This window comes from Aethalodelphis obliquidens, unplaced genomic scaffold, assembly GCF_003676395.1.
Source record: "Aethalodelphis obliquidens isolate GAN/ISIS:26980383/991018 unplaced genomic scaffold, ASM367639v1 scaffold39, whole genome shotgun sequence".
NCBI classification, from domain to species: domain Eukaryota; kingdom Metazoa; phylum Chordata; class Mammalia; order Artiodactyla; family Delphinidae; genus Aethalodelphis; species Aethalodelphis obliquidens.
This window is the reverse complement of record NW_020837983.1, coordinates 15,920,680-15,940,707: the sequence shown is the minus strand read 5'-3', so window position 1 is coordinate 15,940,707 and position 20,028 is coordinate 15,920,680. Positions and strand designations below refer to the sequence as shown.

The window sequence follows — 20,028 nt, the reverse complement described above, 5'->3', positions numbered from 1 at the left end:
CAGACTCACGTGGGCAGACTCAGAGTCGAGAGTTGTGTGCGCGTAGTAGTTTACCTCACTTGTATGGGACATTTCTTCTGGGTTCCCTTTGGCCAATTATCTTGCTTTGCCTGGTTCTGGGTCTGTAATTGGTTTATCTCAGGGTCCTCCCACGTGTGCATGTGCATCTCTTAGCCGAGATGGAATTCTAGAGAAGAGGCCTATGGGTAGGTTGACATCACTTACTATGGGGTGACGCCCCCTCCCTTTTTGGCCTCTGTGGAGCCTTTCTGCGCATGTGTAGTGGGAAAGGTCTCCTTGACTCTGAGAACGAGAAATATGTGGTCCCTTTATCTTTCATCTGGGCAGGTCTTAGCTTCTCCTTCCTCCTGCTGTTGTATTCATCTTGGAGAATCTGTCCACAGGGGATAAACTCCAGCTGCTCAGCCTGGGGCCCATCTATCTCCTGCCTCAACTAGAGAAATATACTTCCTCCTCTCAAAATAAATGAATAAAGAGATATAGATTCCTAGTATATATGGTGGATCTGGAATTAGTCTCAAATTAATTTTTAACCCCTTGGTAAATCATACTCCATGTACAGAATGTATTACTTTACCCAAAAGATTAAACCTAAGTGGAAAATGGACAGATTGCTACAAAATGTCCTGTATCACACTCCCAATTATTAAAGGTACACAGTTGAGGAAATCAAGACCTTTTGCTTCCTGAGGAGCAAAGCGGTTTGCCTATACTGCTAAATCCCATCTGCAGAAACTAAGTACTATGAACTACCCTCTGCAGAATTAAGTGCTACTCTCTAGTCTCTTCAGTTTTTCACAAAGGACTCTCACAAAGAGAGCATTTATTTTCAACAAATTACAAATGTGAAGGCAGAAATAAACCTACCCATCTCTATTACAAAGAGACTAATAACAACAACAACCAGAACAGAAGCTGAAAATAGAGGAAATGTATAGTTGCTGCAAATCCCATGAATAAGAACATGCTGTCCTAGAAAGAAAAGAGCTTCAGTCTAACATTGGTCTAACAGTCCTCCTTCCAGGATATTCCAGTATTTCCTCCTGAGATTATACCATAAACAAGCCAAAAACCTTTCCCCCAAGTGCCTTGCAGACTAAAAAAGATATCTGTGAATGTGCAATTTTTATTTCTCACTTATGCCTTACTTTTATTCCTTAGTAAAGGAAGATGGGGTAGAAAGAAAAATGTTACTTAACAATGCCATTTATATTTACTTTGGAATCCAAAAATATTTTTAAAAAGGAGGAAATTAAAGTTGAGCTGTTGTAGCTAACAAAAAAGGGCATACAACAGCATCCTGAACTTACATAACATTCTGTTCTATATTTCATAATATATGACAAAGTCTTATCACAAAATAAGACCTGGATTATGTTAAAACTTTACTCCTTTTTGCCTTAAATTAAAACTACTGTTTTCAAAATACACTTCTGTGACTTAAATAAAATATAAAAGGAGCAAATAGAGAATCATAAATTAGGTAACTAGAAAGTAGAATTAAGAGGGAAAAAAAGGATTAAATCCCGAATGAATAAAAAACAGAACACATTACTGAAGTTTTGATTTGAAGAAATCTTTTATATTTAAAATTACATCCTGTTAAGTATATCTGCAGATGACTCACATAGAATTTCATAAGAAGGCAGATATATTCACTGTTCTTTTAGTCAAAAAAAAAAAAACCTGTTAACTACTCAAAACCATTCAATTACAATATGTGTATATTATACTAGCCTCATAGAACAATAAATGTAAGAAGTGACTCTCACAAAAAGGGAATAATCTTGTTTTCCCCACAGCATATCAGGGGAAAAGAACACTCATTACATAATCTTGAGATATATTAATTCACTATTATAGTTGGAGACTTCAAAACTCCTCTATCAGTAATTTGCAAATCTGACAGAAAATCAGTAAGGACATAGCTGAACTGTATTCTCAATTAGTTGGATCTAATTGACATGTATAGAATACTCCATCCAACAACAGCTGAATACATATTCTTCTCAAGCTCACATGGAACATTCACTCAGACAGAACACATTCTGGAACATTAAACATACCTTAACAAATATAAATCATAAAGTATGCTCTCAGACCACAATGAAATTAAACTAGAAATCAGTAACAGAGAAATAGTGCGAAAATCCCAAATTACTTTAGAACAACACACTGCTAATTAACACATAATCATTAAAGTCTTGGGAGAAATTTAAAATATTCTGAACTAAATAAAAATATAACTTACCAAAATTTTGGGATACAGTGAAAGCAGGAATTAAGAGGAAAATTTATAGCACTGAATGCACATGTAAGAAAAGAGAAAGATCTAAAATCAATCATCTCAGCTTCCATTTTAGGAAACTAGAAAAAGAAGAGTCAATTAAGTCTGAAGTCGAAGAAAAGAAATAATAGAAAAAAATCAGAGTAGAAATCAGTGAAACAGAAAGCAGAAAATCAATAGAGAAAACTCAACAAAACCAAAAACCAGTTCTTTGGAAAGATCAATAAAATTGATAAACCTCTAGCCAGGCTAACTAAAATAAGAAAAAGAACACACAAATAAATTATATCATAAATGAAGACAGGCCATCATTTTTGATAATAAAGGAAAATAAAGGAATATTATAAACAACTCTATACCTACAAATTTGAAAACCTAGATGAAATGGACCAATTCCTTGAAAGACACAAACCACTAAACTCACACAGAAGAAACAAATCATCTGAACAGCCCTATATCTACTAAATAAATTGAATTAGTAATTAATAGCCTTGCAAAACAGAAAGTACCAGGCCCAGTTCTAGCCAAGTAAAATGAATTAGCTACCAGTAAGCATCAAGGTAACTCTATGAAAAGCTATGCAAAATTGCTGAGCACTATGACAGACATGATCATAGAAAAAAGGAAAAACTGAACAGATTTTCATTCTGGCCAATATAATTATATTGACTTTTGCAAAGCAAAAATGCATACACCACGGCAGCTGATTTTGTACTTACAAAGAAACCCAAAGTGGTATGATCTCTAGCTCTGGAGCATCTTCAGTGAATCCAGATAGATTCACTAGTGAATTCAATTAAACATTTAAGGAAGAAATTATACTAAATCTCTACAATCTCTTCGAGAAAAACAGAAGCAGAGAAAATACTTCCCAATTCATTCTATGAGGCCAGCACTACCCTAATAAAAAATAAACAAAGACATTGTAAGAAAGACAAACTACAGACCAATATCTCTCATGAACATACATGCAAAAAAACCTCAACAAAATATTACCAAATTGAATCCAACAATGTATAAAAAAGATATCTATACAGTGACCAAGTGGGATTTAATTCCAGGTATGCAAGGGATATGCAAGGGATTTCAACATTTGAAAATCAACTGATATAATCCATTACACATAAATAGATGCAGAAAAAGCATTAGTCAAAATCTAACATTCATTATAAAAACTCCCGGCAACCTAGAAATAGAGGGTAACTCCTGCAACTTGATAAAGAACATCTAACGAAAAAATCCTACAACATCATACATAATGGTGAAAAACGAAATACTTTCCCACTCCTATTCAACATTGTACTGGAAGACCTAGCTAATACAGTAAAACAAGAAAAGGAAATAAAAGGTATACAGATTGGAAAGGATGGAATAAAACTCTTAGCAGATGACATAATTGTTTATTAAGAAAATTCTAAAGAATCATCCAAAAACTACTGGAGTTAATAAGCAATCATAGTAGGCTTGCAGGATGTAAGGTTATATACAAAAGTCAACTGCTTTTCTATATATCAGCAATGAGTAACTGGAATCTGAAATGTAAAACCATACTATTTATATTAGTACAGAAAAAAATGAAATACATGAAGTACAAAATTTTGAAGAAAGAAATCAAAGAAGATTTAAATAAATGAAGAGATATTCCATGTTCATATATATGGATAGGAAGACAATACTGTCAAGATCAGTTTTTCCCAACTTGGTCTATAGACTCAACATGATTCCAATAAAAATCCCACCAAGTTACTTTGTGGATATAGGCAAACTGATTATTTAAAGTTTATGTAGAAAGATCCCAATGCCAACACAGTAATGAAGGAAAAGAACAAAACTGAATGACTGACACTATTCAACTTCAAGACTTGCTATAAAGTAATCAAGATTGTGATACTGGCAAAAGAACAAACAGATCAGTGGAATGGAAGAGAGCACCTACACATAGACTCACACAAGTACAGTCAATTGATTTTTGACAAAGAAGCAAAGATAATGCAATGAAGAATGGATGGTCTTCTACCAAATAGTGGTGGAACAACTGGACAACCACACACAAAAAAGTTAATCTAGACAAAGTCCTTATACTTTTCACAAAAATTAACTCAAAATGGATCATCAACCTAAATGTAAAATGCAAAAGTATAAAACAACTAGAAGATAATACAGAAAAAAATCTAGGTGAACATGGGTTTGAAGATGCATTTTTAGATAGAACACCAAAAGCATGATCCATAAAAAAAACTAGTAAGTTGGATTTCATTATAATTAAAAACGTCTGCTCTGTAACAGACACTGTCAAGAGAATAAAAAAATAATCCACAGACTGGGAGAAAATCTTTGCAAAATACATGGCTGATAAATATGTTATCCAAAATATACAAAGAACTCTTAAAAAACAACAAGAGAACAAACAAAACATGAACTAAAGATCTGGACATGTAAGAATATGAAAAGATGCTCTATGCCATATGTCATCAGAAAAATGCAAATTAAAACAACAATGGGATACCACTACGCACCTATTTAGAATGAAAGCACTGACAATATTAAATGCTGGTGAGGATGCAGAGCAGCAGGAACTCTCATTCATTGCTGGTAGAGCACAAAATGGTACTGTCACTTTGGAAAACAGTTTGGCAGTTTCTGTTACAAAACTAAACATACTCTTATTATACAATCTAGCAGTCACACTCCTTGGTATTTACCTAAATGAGCTGAAAACTTAGGTCCACATAAAATCTGCACATGAATGTTTATAACAACCTTTTATTTAGTATTAGTGTCAAAACTTGGAAGTAACCAAAATGTCCTTCTATAGGTGAATAGACAAACTGTGGTACACTGAGAAAATGGAATATTAAATGTCAGCACTAAAAAGAAATGAGCTATCAAGCCATGAAAAGACAGGGAGGAAACTTAAATGCATTTTACTAACTGAAAGAAGCCAATATGAAAAAGCTACATATGATACGATTCCAACTAGATGATACTCTGGAAAAGGCAAAACTATAGAAAGATTAAAAACATCAGTGGTTCTCAGGTGGAGGGAAGGAGGGATGAACAGATGGAGCACAGGGCATTTTGAAGGCAGTGAGACTACACTGTATCATCCTGTAATGGCAGATACATGTCATTCCATAGAACGTGTAACACAAAGAATGAACCCTAATGTAAACTACAGACTTTGGGTGATAATAATATGTATTAGCTCATAAATTATAACATGTACCACATTAATACAAGATGTAAATAACAGGGGTACTGTGTTTGGAGAGAAAGGGGTATATGGGAGCTCTCTGTACTTCCCATTCAATTTTTCTGTAAATCTAAAATCTCTAAAAAATAAAATCTATTAATTAAAGAAAAACAGGGAAAAAAACCAGGCAAACACAAAATTCAGGGAGGTAGTTACCAATTTGGAGTTGACATGAGGTGAGATAGAGAAAGAACACATAGGATGATGCACTTTCACTGGTAACGTTTTAGTTCTTAAGTTGGGTAGTGAATGAGTGAGTGTGATCGCAAATATTCATTTTATCATTATGTCTCACAACTTACATATGTAATAAATATGCTTTTCAACTACTAAGTCAAATAAATAAAGAAAAAATATTCTACACTGAATATATGTGTATATGTCCTTTTTTCAATTATGTTGTGACATAATTAGTAAGATGTTTTATACAATAAGCATAAACACTAGTGAAAAAACTTCCCATGAATATGTACTATAGGTAGGCAACATAGTATAGTAGGTTTAGCTGTAGAACTCTGTCTTAATTCTGATTCTGTTTAATAGTCGTTCCTACATATGCCTGAGGGATTGCTTCCAGAAACCTTCACAGAAACCAAAACCCATGGATGCTCAGGTCCCTCATAGAAAACAGCACAGTATTTGCATATAATCTATGCATATCGAACGCAGAACCATCGAATGCAGAACTGGTAGATAAGGAAGTCTGATTATTTTAGTTTTGTGAACTTGAGCAACCGTACTTAATCTCTCAATTTCTGGTCTTTCAAATGGAAATAATAATCATATCTTAGGCACTTTATGAGGAATAAATAATAGTATGTGTAAGATATATATAAAGTAGAAAATGATACAGCAAATGTACAAAATAAATGTTAATCTCCTTCTCCTAGTTATAGTCTGAAGATTTTGAGAGCACGTACAGCAAAGAATTTAAGGGCACAGCTTACAGCCAGAATAGAATGCCTGGATTCAAACCACAGCTCTGACCTTTATTGGTCAGAGTATGGCTGTTATATGCCTCTGTTTTGTAAAATGAAGGTGAAAGCAGCAATATTTCACACGTTGAGGATTAAGTAAAAAACTCATGGTAAGTGTATAGTGTTAGTATAAGTAATTATTAATATTTTAATTAGTATTATAATCATTAGCTGAGGTCCCTGGAAAGAGTTTTACATTTAAATTTGTTCTTAAAATTCTACCTGTGAGCTAATTTCTATACAGATGTAAGTAATTCATCATGTCATGTGTTTTCAAATATAAAGACCTAAAATACAAAAAAAAATTCATCTTGTCATATATTAGGGCCTAAAAACAACAAAAAAAGGAAAAGATGAGAAAATTCAGTGAAGTACTGATAGAAAAAAATGATGTTATTTAATATTTTGTGACTTTAATCTGATTAAACTTATACCCTTATAAAATGAGCTTATAACCTTCACATGAATTACAATTTACTGACAGACACTAAAAAGGCAGGATATAGTATATGGGTATATCAAATATATAAACAGCTTCAAGTAAATGATTAGAGATTAAAGTTTAGGTTATTTATCAGAATAAACTCTAAAACAGCCTTTAAAAATAAAGAAAACATAGCAGGATGGCTGAGCAGAAAGACCCTGAGTACATGAGCACACCAAAATTACAATTATTTACAGAACAACTATCAGTGAAACAGACCAGAACCTATCAGAAAAGATCTTTTACAACTATAGATATAATGAAGATGGGCAGCAGGGGTGGAGTCATGGTACAGTCAAGACCATACCCCTGGTAGGTGAACCAGAAACAGAAGAATAATTATTGCAGAAGTTCTCCCCAAGGAGTCTGAGCCCCACATCAGGCTCCCAAACCCAAGGGTCCTGTGCTGGAAAGACAAGCCCCCAGAATATTTGACTTTGAAGGCAAGTGGGGCTTCCTTTTGGAAGACCCAGAGGGTTGTAGGAAATAGAGACTTCACTCTTAAGAGGGCGTACACACTCTGGGACTGGGGACAGAAGCAGTAATTTGAAAGGAGCCTCAGTTAGACCTGCCTGTTGATCTTGGAGAGTCTCCTGGAGAGGCAGGAGGCAAAAGGAGCTTACCTTGGGGACACATACACTGGCAGAAGCCATCTTTGGGAGCTTGTTCTACCATGGGGACATTAATGCTGGCAAGTACCATTTGGAATCTTCCCATTACCTTATTAGCACCTGAACCCAGCCCTGCCCACCAACCTACAGGCACCAGTACCAGGTGCCTCAGGCCAAGCAACTAACTGAGCAGGGACACAGTGCCACCCAACAGCAGACAGGCTGCCTTAAGAACCCCTGAGCCCACAGCCTCCCCTGTACATTGCCCAGCCTACCAGAGGGCCCACCAACCAGTACACAGGCACTAGACCTGGGACCAAGGGAATGATCATGATATGATCAAAGAACTCAGGAGAAAAACAGATTAACAGAGTGAGAAAACTTAAGTGTTTAACAAAGAGTTAGAAAATATAAAAGAGCAACCAAACAGAGGTGAAGAATCCAGAAAGTAAAATGAAAAATACACTAGAAGGAATCGACATTCGACTAAATGATACAGAGGAATGGAAAAGTGAGCTGGAAGACAGAGTAGTGGAAATCACAGAAGTGGAACAGAAAAAAAGAGAAAGGATAAAAAGAAATGAGGACACTAAGTGACCTCTAGGACAACATCAAGTGTGCTAACGTTCACATTCTAGGAGTCACAGAAGAAGAGAGAAAGGGGCAGAGAAAATACCTGAAGACATAATCACTGAAGACTTCCCTAACCTAGGAAAGGAAACAGACATCCAGGTCTAGGACACAGAGAGTTCCAAACATGATCAACCCAAAGAGGACCACAGCAAGACATACTGTAATTAAAATGGCAAAAATTTTAAATAAAGAGAATATTAAAGGCAGCAAGGTAAAAGCAACAACTTATATACAAGGAACTCCCATAAGACTATGAGCTGAATTTTTAGTAGAAACACTGCAGGATAGAAGGAAGTAGCACAATATATTTTAAATGATGAAAGGGAAAAACCTACAACTGAGAAAACTTTACCTGGCAAGGCTCTCAATCAGATTTGATGGAGACATTAGAAGTTTTACAGACAAACAAAACGTAAAAGTGTTCACCAAATCAGCTTTACAAGAAATGTTAAACGGGCTTCTCTAAGTGAAAAAGAAAAGGCCACAACTGGAAACATGAAAATTACTAAACAAAAAAGCTCATTGGTAAAGGCAAATAGGTTGTAAATCAACTGCATAAAAGCTAGTAGGAAGGTTAAAAGACAAAAGTAGTAAAACCATCTACATCCATGATAAACACTTAAGGGATACTCAAAAGAAAAAAGTGTTAAATATGTCAAAAACAGTAAACGTGAAGAGAGAAGAGTAAAAATGCAGGGTTGTTGAAATGCATTTGAAATTAAGAGAACAGCAATTTAAAATAATCACATACATATATAGATTGCTTGCTCGCTGTGTGTGTGTGTGTGTGTGTGTGTGTGTGTGTGTGTGTGTGTGTATAAAAACCTCATGGTAACCACAAACCAAAAATCTATAACAGATACACACACAAAAATGAGAAGGGCATCTGCATGTAACACTAAAGATAGTTATCAAATCACAAGGGAAGAGAACAAAAGAAAGGAACAAAAAAGAACTGCAAAAACAATTAACAAAATGGCAATAAGTACATACAGATCAATAATTACTTTAAATGTAAATGGACTAAATGCTCCAATCGAAAGTCATGGAGTGGTTGAATGCATACAAAAACAAGACCTGTATATATGCTGTCTTAAGAAGTCAGACACACACAGACTGAAAATGAGGAGATAGAAAAACATATGCCATGCAAAAGGAAATCAAAAGAAAGTCAGGGTAGCACTACTTCTATCAGACAAAATACTTTAAAACAAGGCTGTTACAAGACACAAAGAAGGGCCTTACATAATGATAAAGGGATCAATCCAGGAAGAAGATATAGCAACTGTAAATATATGTGCACCCAACATAGGACCACCTAACACAGAAAATATTAACATAAATAAAGAAAGAAACTGACAGTAACACAATAATAGCAGAGGCCATTAACACCCCACTTACATCATCCCAACAGAATATCAATAAGGAAACACTGGCCTTAAATGACACATCAGACCAGATGAAGTTAATAGATATATATGGAATACTGCATCCAAAAGCAGCAGAGTATACATTCTTTTCAAGTGCAAATGAAACATTTTCCAAGATACATCACATGCTAGGCCACAAAACAAGCCTCAGTAAATTTAAGAAAATTGAAATCATATCACGCATCTAATCTGACCAGAGTGATATGAGACTAGAAATCGACTACAAGAAAAAAAGCTGTAAAAAAAAATACAAATATATGGAGGCTAAACAATATCCTACTAAACAAACAATGGATCACTGAAGAAATCAAAAAATACCTGGAGACAGATGAATATGAAACACAATGATCCAAAATCAAAAGGATGCAAAAGCAGTTAAAAGAGGGAAGTATATAGCGATACAAGCTTACCTCAGGAAACAAGAAAAATCTCCAATAAACAACCTAACCTTACACCTAAAAGAACTAGAAAAAGAATAAACAAAACACAAAGTTAGTAGAAGGAAAGAAATCATAAAGATAGAAGCAGAAATAAATGAAATGGAGACTAAAAAAAAAAATAGAAAAGATTAGTGAAACTAAGAGATGGTTCTTTGAAAAGATAAACAAAACTGATGAACCTTTAGCCTGACTCATCAAGAAAAAAAGAGAGAAGTCCCAATTCAATAAAATCAGAAATGAAAAAGGAAGAGAAATCATAACAGATTACTGTGGACAGCTATATGACAATAAAATGGACAACCTAGAAGAAATGGACAAATTCCTACAAATGTACAATCTCCCAAGCATAAACCGGGAAGAAAGAGAAAATGTGAACAGACCAAATACCAGTAATGAAACTGAGTTAGTAATAAAAGTTCCCATCAAACAAAAGTCTAGGACCAGACGGCTTAATAGGTGAATTGTACCAAACATTTAGCAAAGAGTTAACACCCATCCTTCTCAAAGTATTCCAAAACACTGCAGAGAAAAGAACACTTCTGAATTCATTCTATGAGGCCAGCATTACCCTGATACTAAAACCAAAGATATCACACACACAAAAAATTACAGGCCAATATCAATGATAAACATAGGTACAAAAATCCTCAACAAAATATTAGAAAACCGAACCCAACAAAACATTAAAAGGATCATACACCATGAGTAAGTGGGATTTATCCCAGGGATGAAAGGATGGCTCAATATCTGTAAATCAATCAGTGTGATATACCACATTAACAAATTGAAGAATAAAAACCATATGACCATTTTGATAGATGCAGAAAAAGCTTTTGACAAAATTCAACAACCATTTATGATAAAAACATTCCAGACAGTGGGTATAGAGGGAACATACCTCAACATAATAAAGGCCATGTACGAGAAGCTCACAGCTAATATTATACTCAATGGTGAAAAGCTGAAAGCACTTCCTCTAAGATAAGGAATAAGACAAGGATGCCCAATCTTGCCACTTTTATTGAACACAGTACTGGAAATCTTAACTATAGCAATTAAACAAGGGGAAAAACAAAGAGATACACATTGGAAAGGAAGAAGTAAAACTGTCACTATTTGCAGATGGTATGATACTATACATAGAAAATCCTTAAGATGCCACCAAAAGACTACTATAGATCATCAATGAATTTGGTAAAGTTGCAGGATACTAAATTAATATACAGCAATCTATTTCATTTCTATACACCAACAACAAGCTAACAGAAAGAGAAATTAAGGAAACAATCTCATTTACCATCACATCAAAAATAATAAAATACTTAGGAATAACCTTACCTAAGGAGGTAATGGTCCTATACTTGAAAAACTGTAGTGCACTGATGAAAGAAATTGAAGATGACACAAACAGATGGAAAGATACACTGTGTTCATGGATTGAAAGAATTAATATTGTTAAAATGACTATACTACCCAAGGCAATCTACAGATTCAATGCAATTCCTATCAAAATTCCAATGGCATTTTTCAGAGAACTAGAACAAATATTTTAAAAATTTGTATGGAAACACCAAAGACCCCAAATAGCCAAAACAATCTTGAGAAAGAAGAACAAAGTTGGCGGTGTCACACTCCCTGACTTCAGATTATACTAAGAAGCTATAGTAATCAATACAGTATGGTAGTGGCACAAAAACAGACACATAGATCAATGGAACAGAACAGAGAACACAAATATTAACCCACATATGGTCAATTTATCTATGACTAAGAAGGCAAGAATGTACAGTGGGGAATAGACAGTCTCTTCAATAAATGGTACTGGGAAAACTAGATATCTGCATGTAAAAGAATGAAATTAGAACATTTTCTCACACCATATACAAAAATAAACTCAAAATGGATTAAAGAACTAAATGTAAGACCAGAAACCATAAAATTACTAGAAGAAAACTACTAGGCAGAACACTATTTGACATGAATCTTAGAATTATTTTTTTGGATCCATCTCCTCAGGCAAAGGAAACAAAAGCAAAAATAAACACACAGGACCTAACTAAATTTAAAGCTTTGGCACAGCAGAGGAAACCATTGACAAAACGAAGACAGCCTACTGAATGGGAGAAAACACTTGCAAATAATATGACTGATAAGTGGTTAATACCCAAAATACATGAACAGCTCATATAGCTCAGTATCAAAAAACCCAATTAAAATATGGACAGAAGTCCAGAATAGACATTTTTCCACAGAAGACCTAGAGATGGCCAACAGGCACATGAGAAGATGCTCAACATTGCTAATCATCAGGGAAATGCAAGTCAAAACCACAATGAGATATCACCTCACACCTGTCAAAATGGGTATCGTCAAAAAGAACACAAATTAACAAATGCTGGCAAGGATGTGGAGAAAAGGGAACCCTGGCACACTTTTGGTGGGAATATAAATTGGTGCAGCCATTGTGGAAAACAAAATGGAGGTTCCTCAGAGAACTAAAAAGAGAACTGCAATTCTATTCCTGGGTATATACCCAAAGAAAACAAAAACACTTAGAAAAGATATATGCACTCCAATTTTCCTAACAGCATTATTTACAATTATTTACAATTTAACCAAGATATGGAAGTCACCTAAGTGTCCATCAACAGATGAATGCCTAAAACTGTGGTGTATATACATATAAAACAGACTACTACTCAGTAGTAGTAAAAACAAAATTTTTTTAAAAAAATAAAAAAACAAAAAACAAAAAAACATAAAAAACAAAACCAAATTTTGCCATTTGCAACAACATGGATGAACCTAGAGGGTATTATGCTTAGTGAAATAAGTTAGAGACAAACGAATACTGTATGTTATCACTTATAGGTGGAATCTAAAAAATAAACTAGTGAATATAATAAAAAAGAAACAGACTCACAGATATAGAGAACAAACTAATGGTTATCAGTGGAAAGAGGTGATACAGGGGTAGGGGTTTAGGATGCGGAAACTACTATGTATAAAATAAATAGGCTACAAGTATATATTGTACAGCACAGGGAACATAGCCGGTATTTTATAATAATTATCAATGGATTATAATCTACAAAAATTTTGAATCACTATGTTGTACACCTGAAAATAATACAATACTGTAAATCAACTATACCTCAATAAAAAACATAAGGAAAAGATAAAGTTAAGCATGTTTCATCAACATGGTTCTCACCCAAGCTAACTGGCAAAGGTTTAACTTTATTCCATATATTTTGGAGCATATTCTAACTATTAGTCCTATTATCTTTGAGACTTTAATTCATTTACAAAATGCAAATAATCTATCTCTGATTAACACACAGTTACTGAGCATTTAGAAAACTGTCCTAGTTTACATAAATATATGGCCATATCAATACTAGCTATAAGACTATTTATTACTTAAGTAATACCATTCTACTAATCAGTTGAGTAAAGTTATGAAGAACTGTAAGAAGTTACAAAATACGAAGTCCAAAAATGAGAAATTTTATTTGTTCTAAAATATTTGTTATACTCCTAGAAAAATTATTTTTTATTTTCAGTTTTAAAGTGGAAGAGCTCCCTCTCTGGCAGAATCTTAGAGGAAATTTCAATCTACAAAACAAGTAAAAGAACTGCTATCATTTTAATTTGTATTTCCTTAAGCCTTTCTCCTACCCTACAGCTTCTAGGATTTCTACTCCAAAGCAAGGAAAACAGCTAGAAAACTGGGACTTGCGCTTGTCTACACACCAAGACACATCATAATGTATTGTACCATTTTATAAAGCTCTCAAAGACATCCTGGCGAGGTAATGAATATGCTAGGGTCTAGCTGTCTCTGTGCTCCATGACAACTTAGTTCAGTAAAACACTCGATATGAATTTTCACCTTTAAAATGGGAAGTAATACTACTGACTTTGCAAGGTTATTGTGAAGGTTAAGTGAAACAACATATATAAACTCTATGCGCAGAGCTGAGGACCAGTGAGAAGCACACTCTCATATCTGAAAAAATAACATAACAGCTTCCTATGAGGTTAAAAAGGAATTGGTGACTGTAAGTGTGTGATGTACATTATAATGACCTATCAAGTTGGTCTCTCTCTCTCTCTCTCTATATATATATATATAAAGTTGGTCTATATATATATATAAATATATATATATATATTTTGAACTATAAAGTTCAAAATATCCACATTTTGCCTGTATTTGTAATAAATTAAACTATATTACAGTATTAGCAAACTAATGATAAATGTTAATTCAAACTGCAAATCAAAAAAATACATGCATAGCATCACTGTTCTTGGTTTAAAAAAAAAAAAAGCTATGTTAATTGGCTAATCTGATAACCTGATCAGAATTTTAACAAATCCAATCATTTCAGATGCCTAAACCACTCTGTGCTGATGTTTCATAAACAAAAACTTGAAATCATTCAACTTAAAAATAAAAAGACATAAAAAAGTACTCTCCAGCCAAATTACACCACCACCAATGGAAATCATTTTGATATTTTTACATGTTTAACATTTAAGGGTGGCAAGCTGCTTTGGGGGCATCTTCCAAAGTCACTCCCGGTTCTAAGTATATGTCTAGTCTCATTTAAACCATCTATAATCTCAGTAAAAATAAAATTAATATTCATAAGGCAAGATATAATCTTAAATTACCAAAGAAAAAACAACTGGCAATACACTTTCTAACAAATAATGCATACATACTTATACTGAAAAATATCTAGGATTCTTAAAATTAGTAAGGTTGAGTTAGATATTTCTTAATTAGAGTATCATTTATCATCATAGAGTATCATTATCATTCTGTATTAGGCAACAATGCTTGAAACTTTTTGGATAGCTTGAGAAAGACTTTTCTTGGATTGCTAAAATAATAGTCTTAAAACACAAAATTATAAATGTATTTAGTCTGGGATCCAGTCAATAAAAATTAAAGTTAATTCACTAAGATAGTTCTACTAAATTTATTTTTAAGCAAAACAAAAATTCCAAATATTTTCCTACAAAGTTAAATTAAAAATTAAGGCAGTAAGAAAGGTTTGATAACTTCCTGTTGATGTAGAACACGAAAACCAAAACACTTCCACAAACCAAAATTACAGTCCCTTATTCATTTCCTTTTTGAAGATATTTATGATTAGCAGAAATAGCTTAAATTAAGGTATGCTTTTATAATCATACAATTTTGTATTCTATAAATATTCTCTATACTTAAACTTTTAAATTATACAATTTTTCAGAATGTCACCATACAAAGACTAATAAATATAGAAACTGAAATCATCGACTAAGATTTACCAGAGTATATTTTTGATTAATTGGTTGATGCCTTCTCCCCTTTTTCCCATACCAGAGACGAGACATTTCCTTTCCAGGGCAAATTAAGTTACATCAAATCTCCTAAGAACTGTTTTAGAAAGCATTCTTCCTCTGTCAAAAATACATTTCTAGCACAAGAGCCCTACTACAGTGACAAAACAGTTTGCTGGAGACAAAGATTTGATTGACAAGACAGAGAGCTAATCACTAAGTAGTATCCATTGCAAAGATAGTCCTGAGTGGAGACTGTAAAGCTGGGGAGGGAAGAGAGGATTTCCCATGTTTAAGTTTGGTTGCACTGTACCCAAATGTGCAGAGAAAGGATTCAAAAGCTTAAAGATACAGAGCATGTATTTCCAAATACCAGTACACTAAGAAATATACTAAAAATAACCCAGTCATAAAAAAGTAATCAATACAGTTTCCAGAGTCCCTCCCAAAGTACACAAATGATTTCAATTAACATTTTACTATTTGCTCATACAGTCATAAAATTCTGTTCCTTATTTACATCTAAGAGTCCTATAAAATTTCATCTTACATGTATTTTTTAAGCAGTAAAACATCCTTTGAGGACCCTTCAATCCTCAAACTTTTAGAATGACTATGTAAAAATGAAGCCAATCTACTACAAATAAAGCCTATACAGATATTCAGTGTGATCTGAAAATTCCTTTTAGTATTAACACAGTCCATTTTTAAACTGCATTTTCTAACATCTAGTTTCTTGAAAAAGTACTTATATTTACTATGCCTATGTATACTTCACTAACCAGGGGTATCCTGAATATAAGTGAATTTTTAAGATTAAATATTATTATGACTATAAACTATAATCACCTAGATTACCTCAATTTTAACTAGAATATCAATGCCATATGATACACTGAATATTTCTTCCATTTTAAGCTAAGACTGCTCCTCCCCCTTTACCTTGTTGTGTGTACACACAAAGCTGTGCACACAATGCCACCCTTCACACACACACAGCTACCTTTCTAGTATACACAACGCTGCACCATACCCACACCCCCCCCATCTCCTTCCTGCACATTCCAGCATGTGCATGCACAAGACACAGCACACCCCCTGATGAATATCCACCCTGCCGTGCCACTCATACCAGTCACCCCCCTAACTCCCCCACCAGCTCCACCACACTTACCCTAAGATCTCTCTCCCACAGTCCCTTGTAGGCACACTATACCCATCTCCACACCAGCTTTAGTTCAATTATATACATAGTGAACTGTGGTCGCCAACCCCCATCCCTGCGCTCCCTCTGCACACACCAACAGCATTAGATAATTTGGTGGTAGTGGGGTGCTCTTTTGAAAACCTATCATTACTTCCAGCCGAATTTTCTAGAATTAGAAATATATGCATACCAAAATGTGGTTTAAATGAGATTTTTAAAAATATACACACATGCACCATGCAAAGGACAGCCTATTTCATTGGTTGTCTTACTCAGCATACATCTCCACACCTTCTTCCTAATACAGTTTTGATTTTGCTAAGGTATCTTTTCAGCCATGTGCTTCTGAGAAGGCTGGCTCCATGCCTAGACAGGATGGGTTCTTAAAGATCTAAACCAGTGGGTCTCAAATTTAACCTACACCAGAATCACTTGGAACGTTTGTTAAAACAGAATACTGGGCTCCAAAACCAGTTTCTGATAAGCCGACTGCAATGGTGCCTGAGAATGTGTATTTTTTAATTTTTTTTTTTTTGGCTGCGCTGCGGCTTGTGGTATTTTAGTTCCCTGAGCAGGGATCGAACCTGGGCCCTGAGCAGAGAGTCCCAAACACTGGACCATCAGGGAATTCCCTGTACTTTTTAAACAAATTCAGAGATACTATTGCTGCTGGTTGTGGTCTAGGGACCACACTTTGAAAAACAACTAAACTACAATGAGATATCACTTCACACTGGTCAGAATGGCTATTATCAAAAAGACAAGATATAACAAGCATTGGCGAGAAAAAGGAGAAAAGGGAAACCCTTATGCACTATTGGTGGGATTGTAAATAGGTGTAGCTACCATGGAAAACAGTATATTTTTTGAGGTTCCCCCCAAAATTAAAAATAGAACTACCATATGATCTAGCAATTCCACTCCTGGGTATTTATCTGAAGAATGAAAACATAAATTTTAAAAGATACATGCACTGCCATGTTCACTGCAGCATTATTTACAATAGCCAAGATATGGGAACAACTTAAGTGTCCATCAATGGATGAATGGATGAAGAAAATGTGGTATAGATACACAGTGGAATACTACGTAGGCAAAAAAAACCAAAAAACAAAAACAGGAAAAGACTGAAATCTTGCCATCTGAGACAACATGGATGGACCCTGAGTTCATTAGCTAAGTGAAATAAGTCAGACAGAGAAAGACAAATATCATATGACCTCATTTATATGTGGAATTTAAAACAACAACAAAAAATGAAGCTCATAGATAAAGGAAACAGATTGGTGGTTGCCAGGGGGGTGGGGGGTGGCATTGGGGAGGGCAAAATAAGTGAAGGGGGCCTCAAAGGTACAAACCTCCAATTATAAAATAAGTCATGAGGATATAATATATAGCATGGTGAATATAATTAATAATACTGCATTATATATTTGAAAGTTGCTAAGAGAATAAATAGATCTTAAAAGTCTTTATCACAAAAAAGATTAACTAGACTTACTGTGGTGATCATTTCACAGTATATATAAATATCAAATCATAATGCTGTACACCTGAAACTAATATGTTATATGTTATTTATACCTCAATTGAAAAAGAAAAATCAACTGATCTAAGCTATTTTAAGTGTGATTTTCTGTTTCTTGAAGCCAAATGCTTCCATTTAATAAATACAATACCTACCTAGCAGACATAAAATGAGCTCAGTAAATCTCCTTCTTGCCCTTTCTTTTTTCATAATACTCAGAAAACATAATGCTAGGTCATTTAAATTTGTCTAGACACCCCAGGGCTTGAAGCAGATGTCAATTTAGCATTAAAAATGTAAAATGACAGGCTATAAAATGAAGCACTTTTAAAAATATAACCAGCTTAAGGTTGAACATAATCTGTTCTCATAATTCACATATTCAATTTAATTTTTTTCCTTTACTTTATCAGGGCTGAAATTACTGAATTACCTTATATCTGATATCCTCTAAGTTGGGAGTGGTCTACTAGAAGCAATAATAACATTATCTACCTACTCAATATTTAAAGTAATATTTTAATTTTTAAAATCATAAAATAGTCTGTCATTCATTCATCCCTTCTCACAATAGCAATTAGACATTTTGTGCTTTAATAGAAATTTTATAGTCTATAGCTTTTGGCTAGTAACTGAGATAGATTATTAATAGGGAAAGCAAAGCATTGGTTCAATACTTTCCTGAGGTAGTTAACATCAGTAATAGTCAAAACAGACCATAATGACTCCTAGGTGCTAAATGCTAATATGAAAAAACATAATAGCCTAGAACTAGAGACCTACTCTACAGCACAGTGCCTATAATAATACTGTACTATATACTTGAAAATTTGCTAAGAAGGTAAATCTTATGTTAAGTGTTCTTATTACAAAATAATAACTATAAAGAGGTGAGAAGAAACTTCTGGAGACGAATGTTTACGGCATAGATTGTGGTGATGGTTGCATGGATATACACTTGTCTCCAAACTCATCAAGTTGTATATATTAAATATGCACAGCTTTTTGTATATCAATCATACCTCAATAAAGAGGTTTAAAAAATACTCAATATAGAAATATATAAGATAATTTGTATTAACTCATAAATTCTAATTGTTTTTAATGCTTTTGATTTATGAATTTTTCATATTTACTAAATTTCTTTGGCATTATGATTTGTAATCCTATGTGATTAGATCAATGTAAAAAAAAAGTATATTCTTCTTTAATTGCTTTTATCTGAGAAATGTGACCTCTACTTAGTGACTCAGAGATAGAGACTACTTTCATTTTGAACAAAATCAATTCTGTATGGATTTTTCAGGCTAGGCTAAGAGATCAGGAATTTTGTTTTATATATTGACTCAATTTTAATTTTGGCATTACTTGTGCTTTAATTTAAAAAACAAAACAAAACAAAAAAACAACCCATGTGTTTAAGAAAATGAACACCAGAATACTCATTGTCTGGCAGCTTAAGAAGTAAAACATTAATCAAACAATTGAAGCCTCCTGATACTGGTGCTTCTTAGAAGTTGCAGCAATACCAAACTGTTAGTCTTCTCTGAGAAACCTAATAAACAACCACAGCAATAACTCTAATTAATTAGTGACAACTAAGAAAACAGAACTGATTCCACATGATGATTACCACATCCTAGTGGAAAGCCAAATCAATAAGGATATAATATGATACATTTTACAGCCTAAATTGCTAAGATTAGGTTAAATATATTACATTTATATAATTAAAATGGAGAACATTAAAAATTAATGTCAAAATGGGAAGATCCTATAAATGAGTTACAAAATTATCTACGCCAGAAAGCAGATTC

The 20,028-nt window shown here is 33.8% G+C and overlaps 1 protein-coding gene across 7 annotated transcripts in view; it reads right to left on the bottom strand.

The window, feature by feature from the left end:
* The window catches only part of OXR1 (oxidation resistance 1), a 454,493-nt gene that overhangs the window by 17,626 nt on the left and 416,839 nt on the right, over window positions 1-20,028 (bottom strand). The window contains exon 1 of one of the 7 annotated variants that reach the window (XM_027131599.1): window positions 15,465-15,835. The exons of 5 other annotated variants lie outside the window; for them this stretch is intronic. In XM_027131599.1, coding sequence (XP_026987400.1) covers window positions 15,465-15,530 — 66 coding nt within the window. In that variant the 5' untranslated portion in view covers window positions 15,531-15,835. Of the gene's footprint in view, window positions 1-15,464; window positions 15,836-20,028 lie in introns of those variants that run through there. One more of the 7 variants, XM_027131600.1, reaches the window with a different exon arrangement.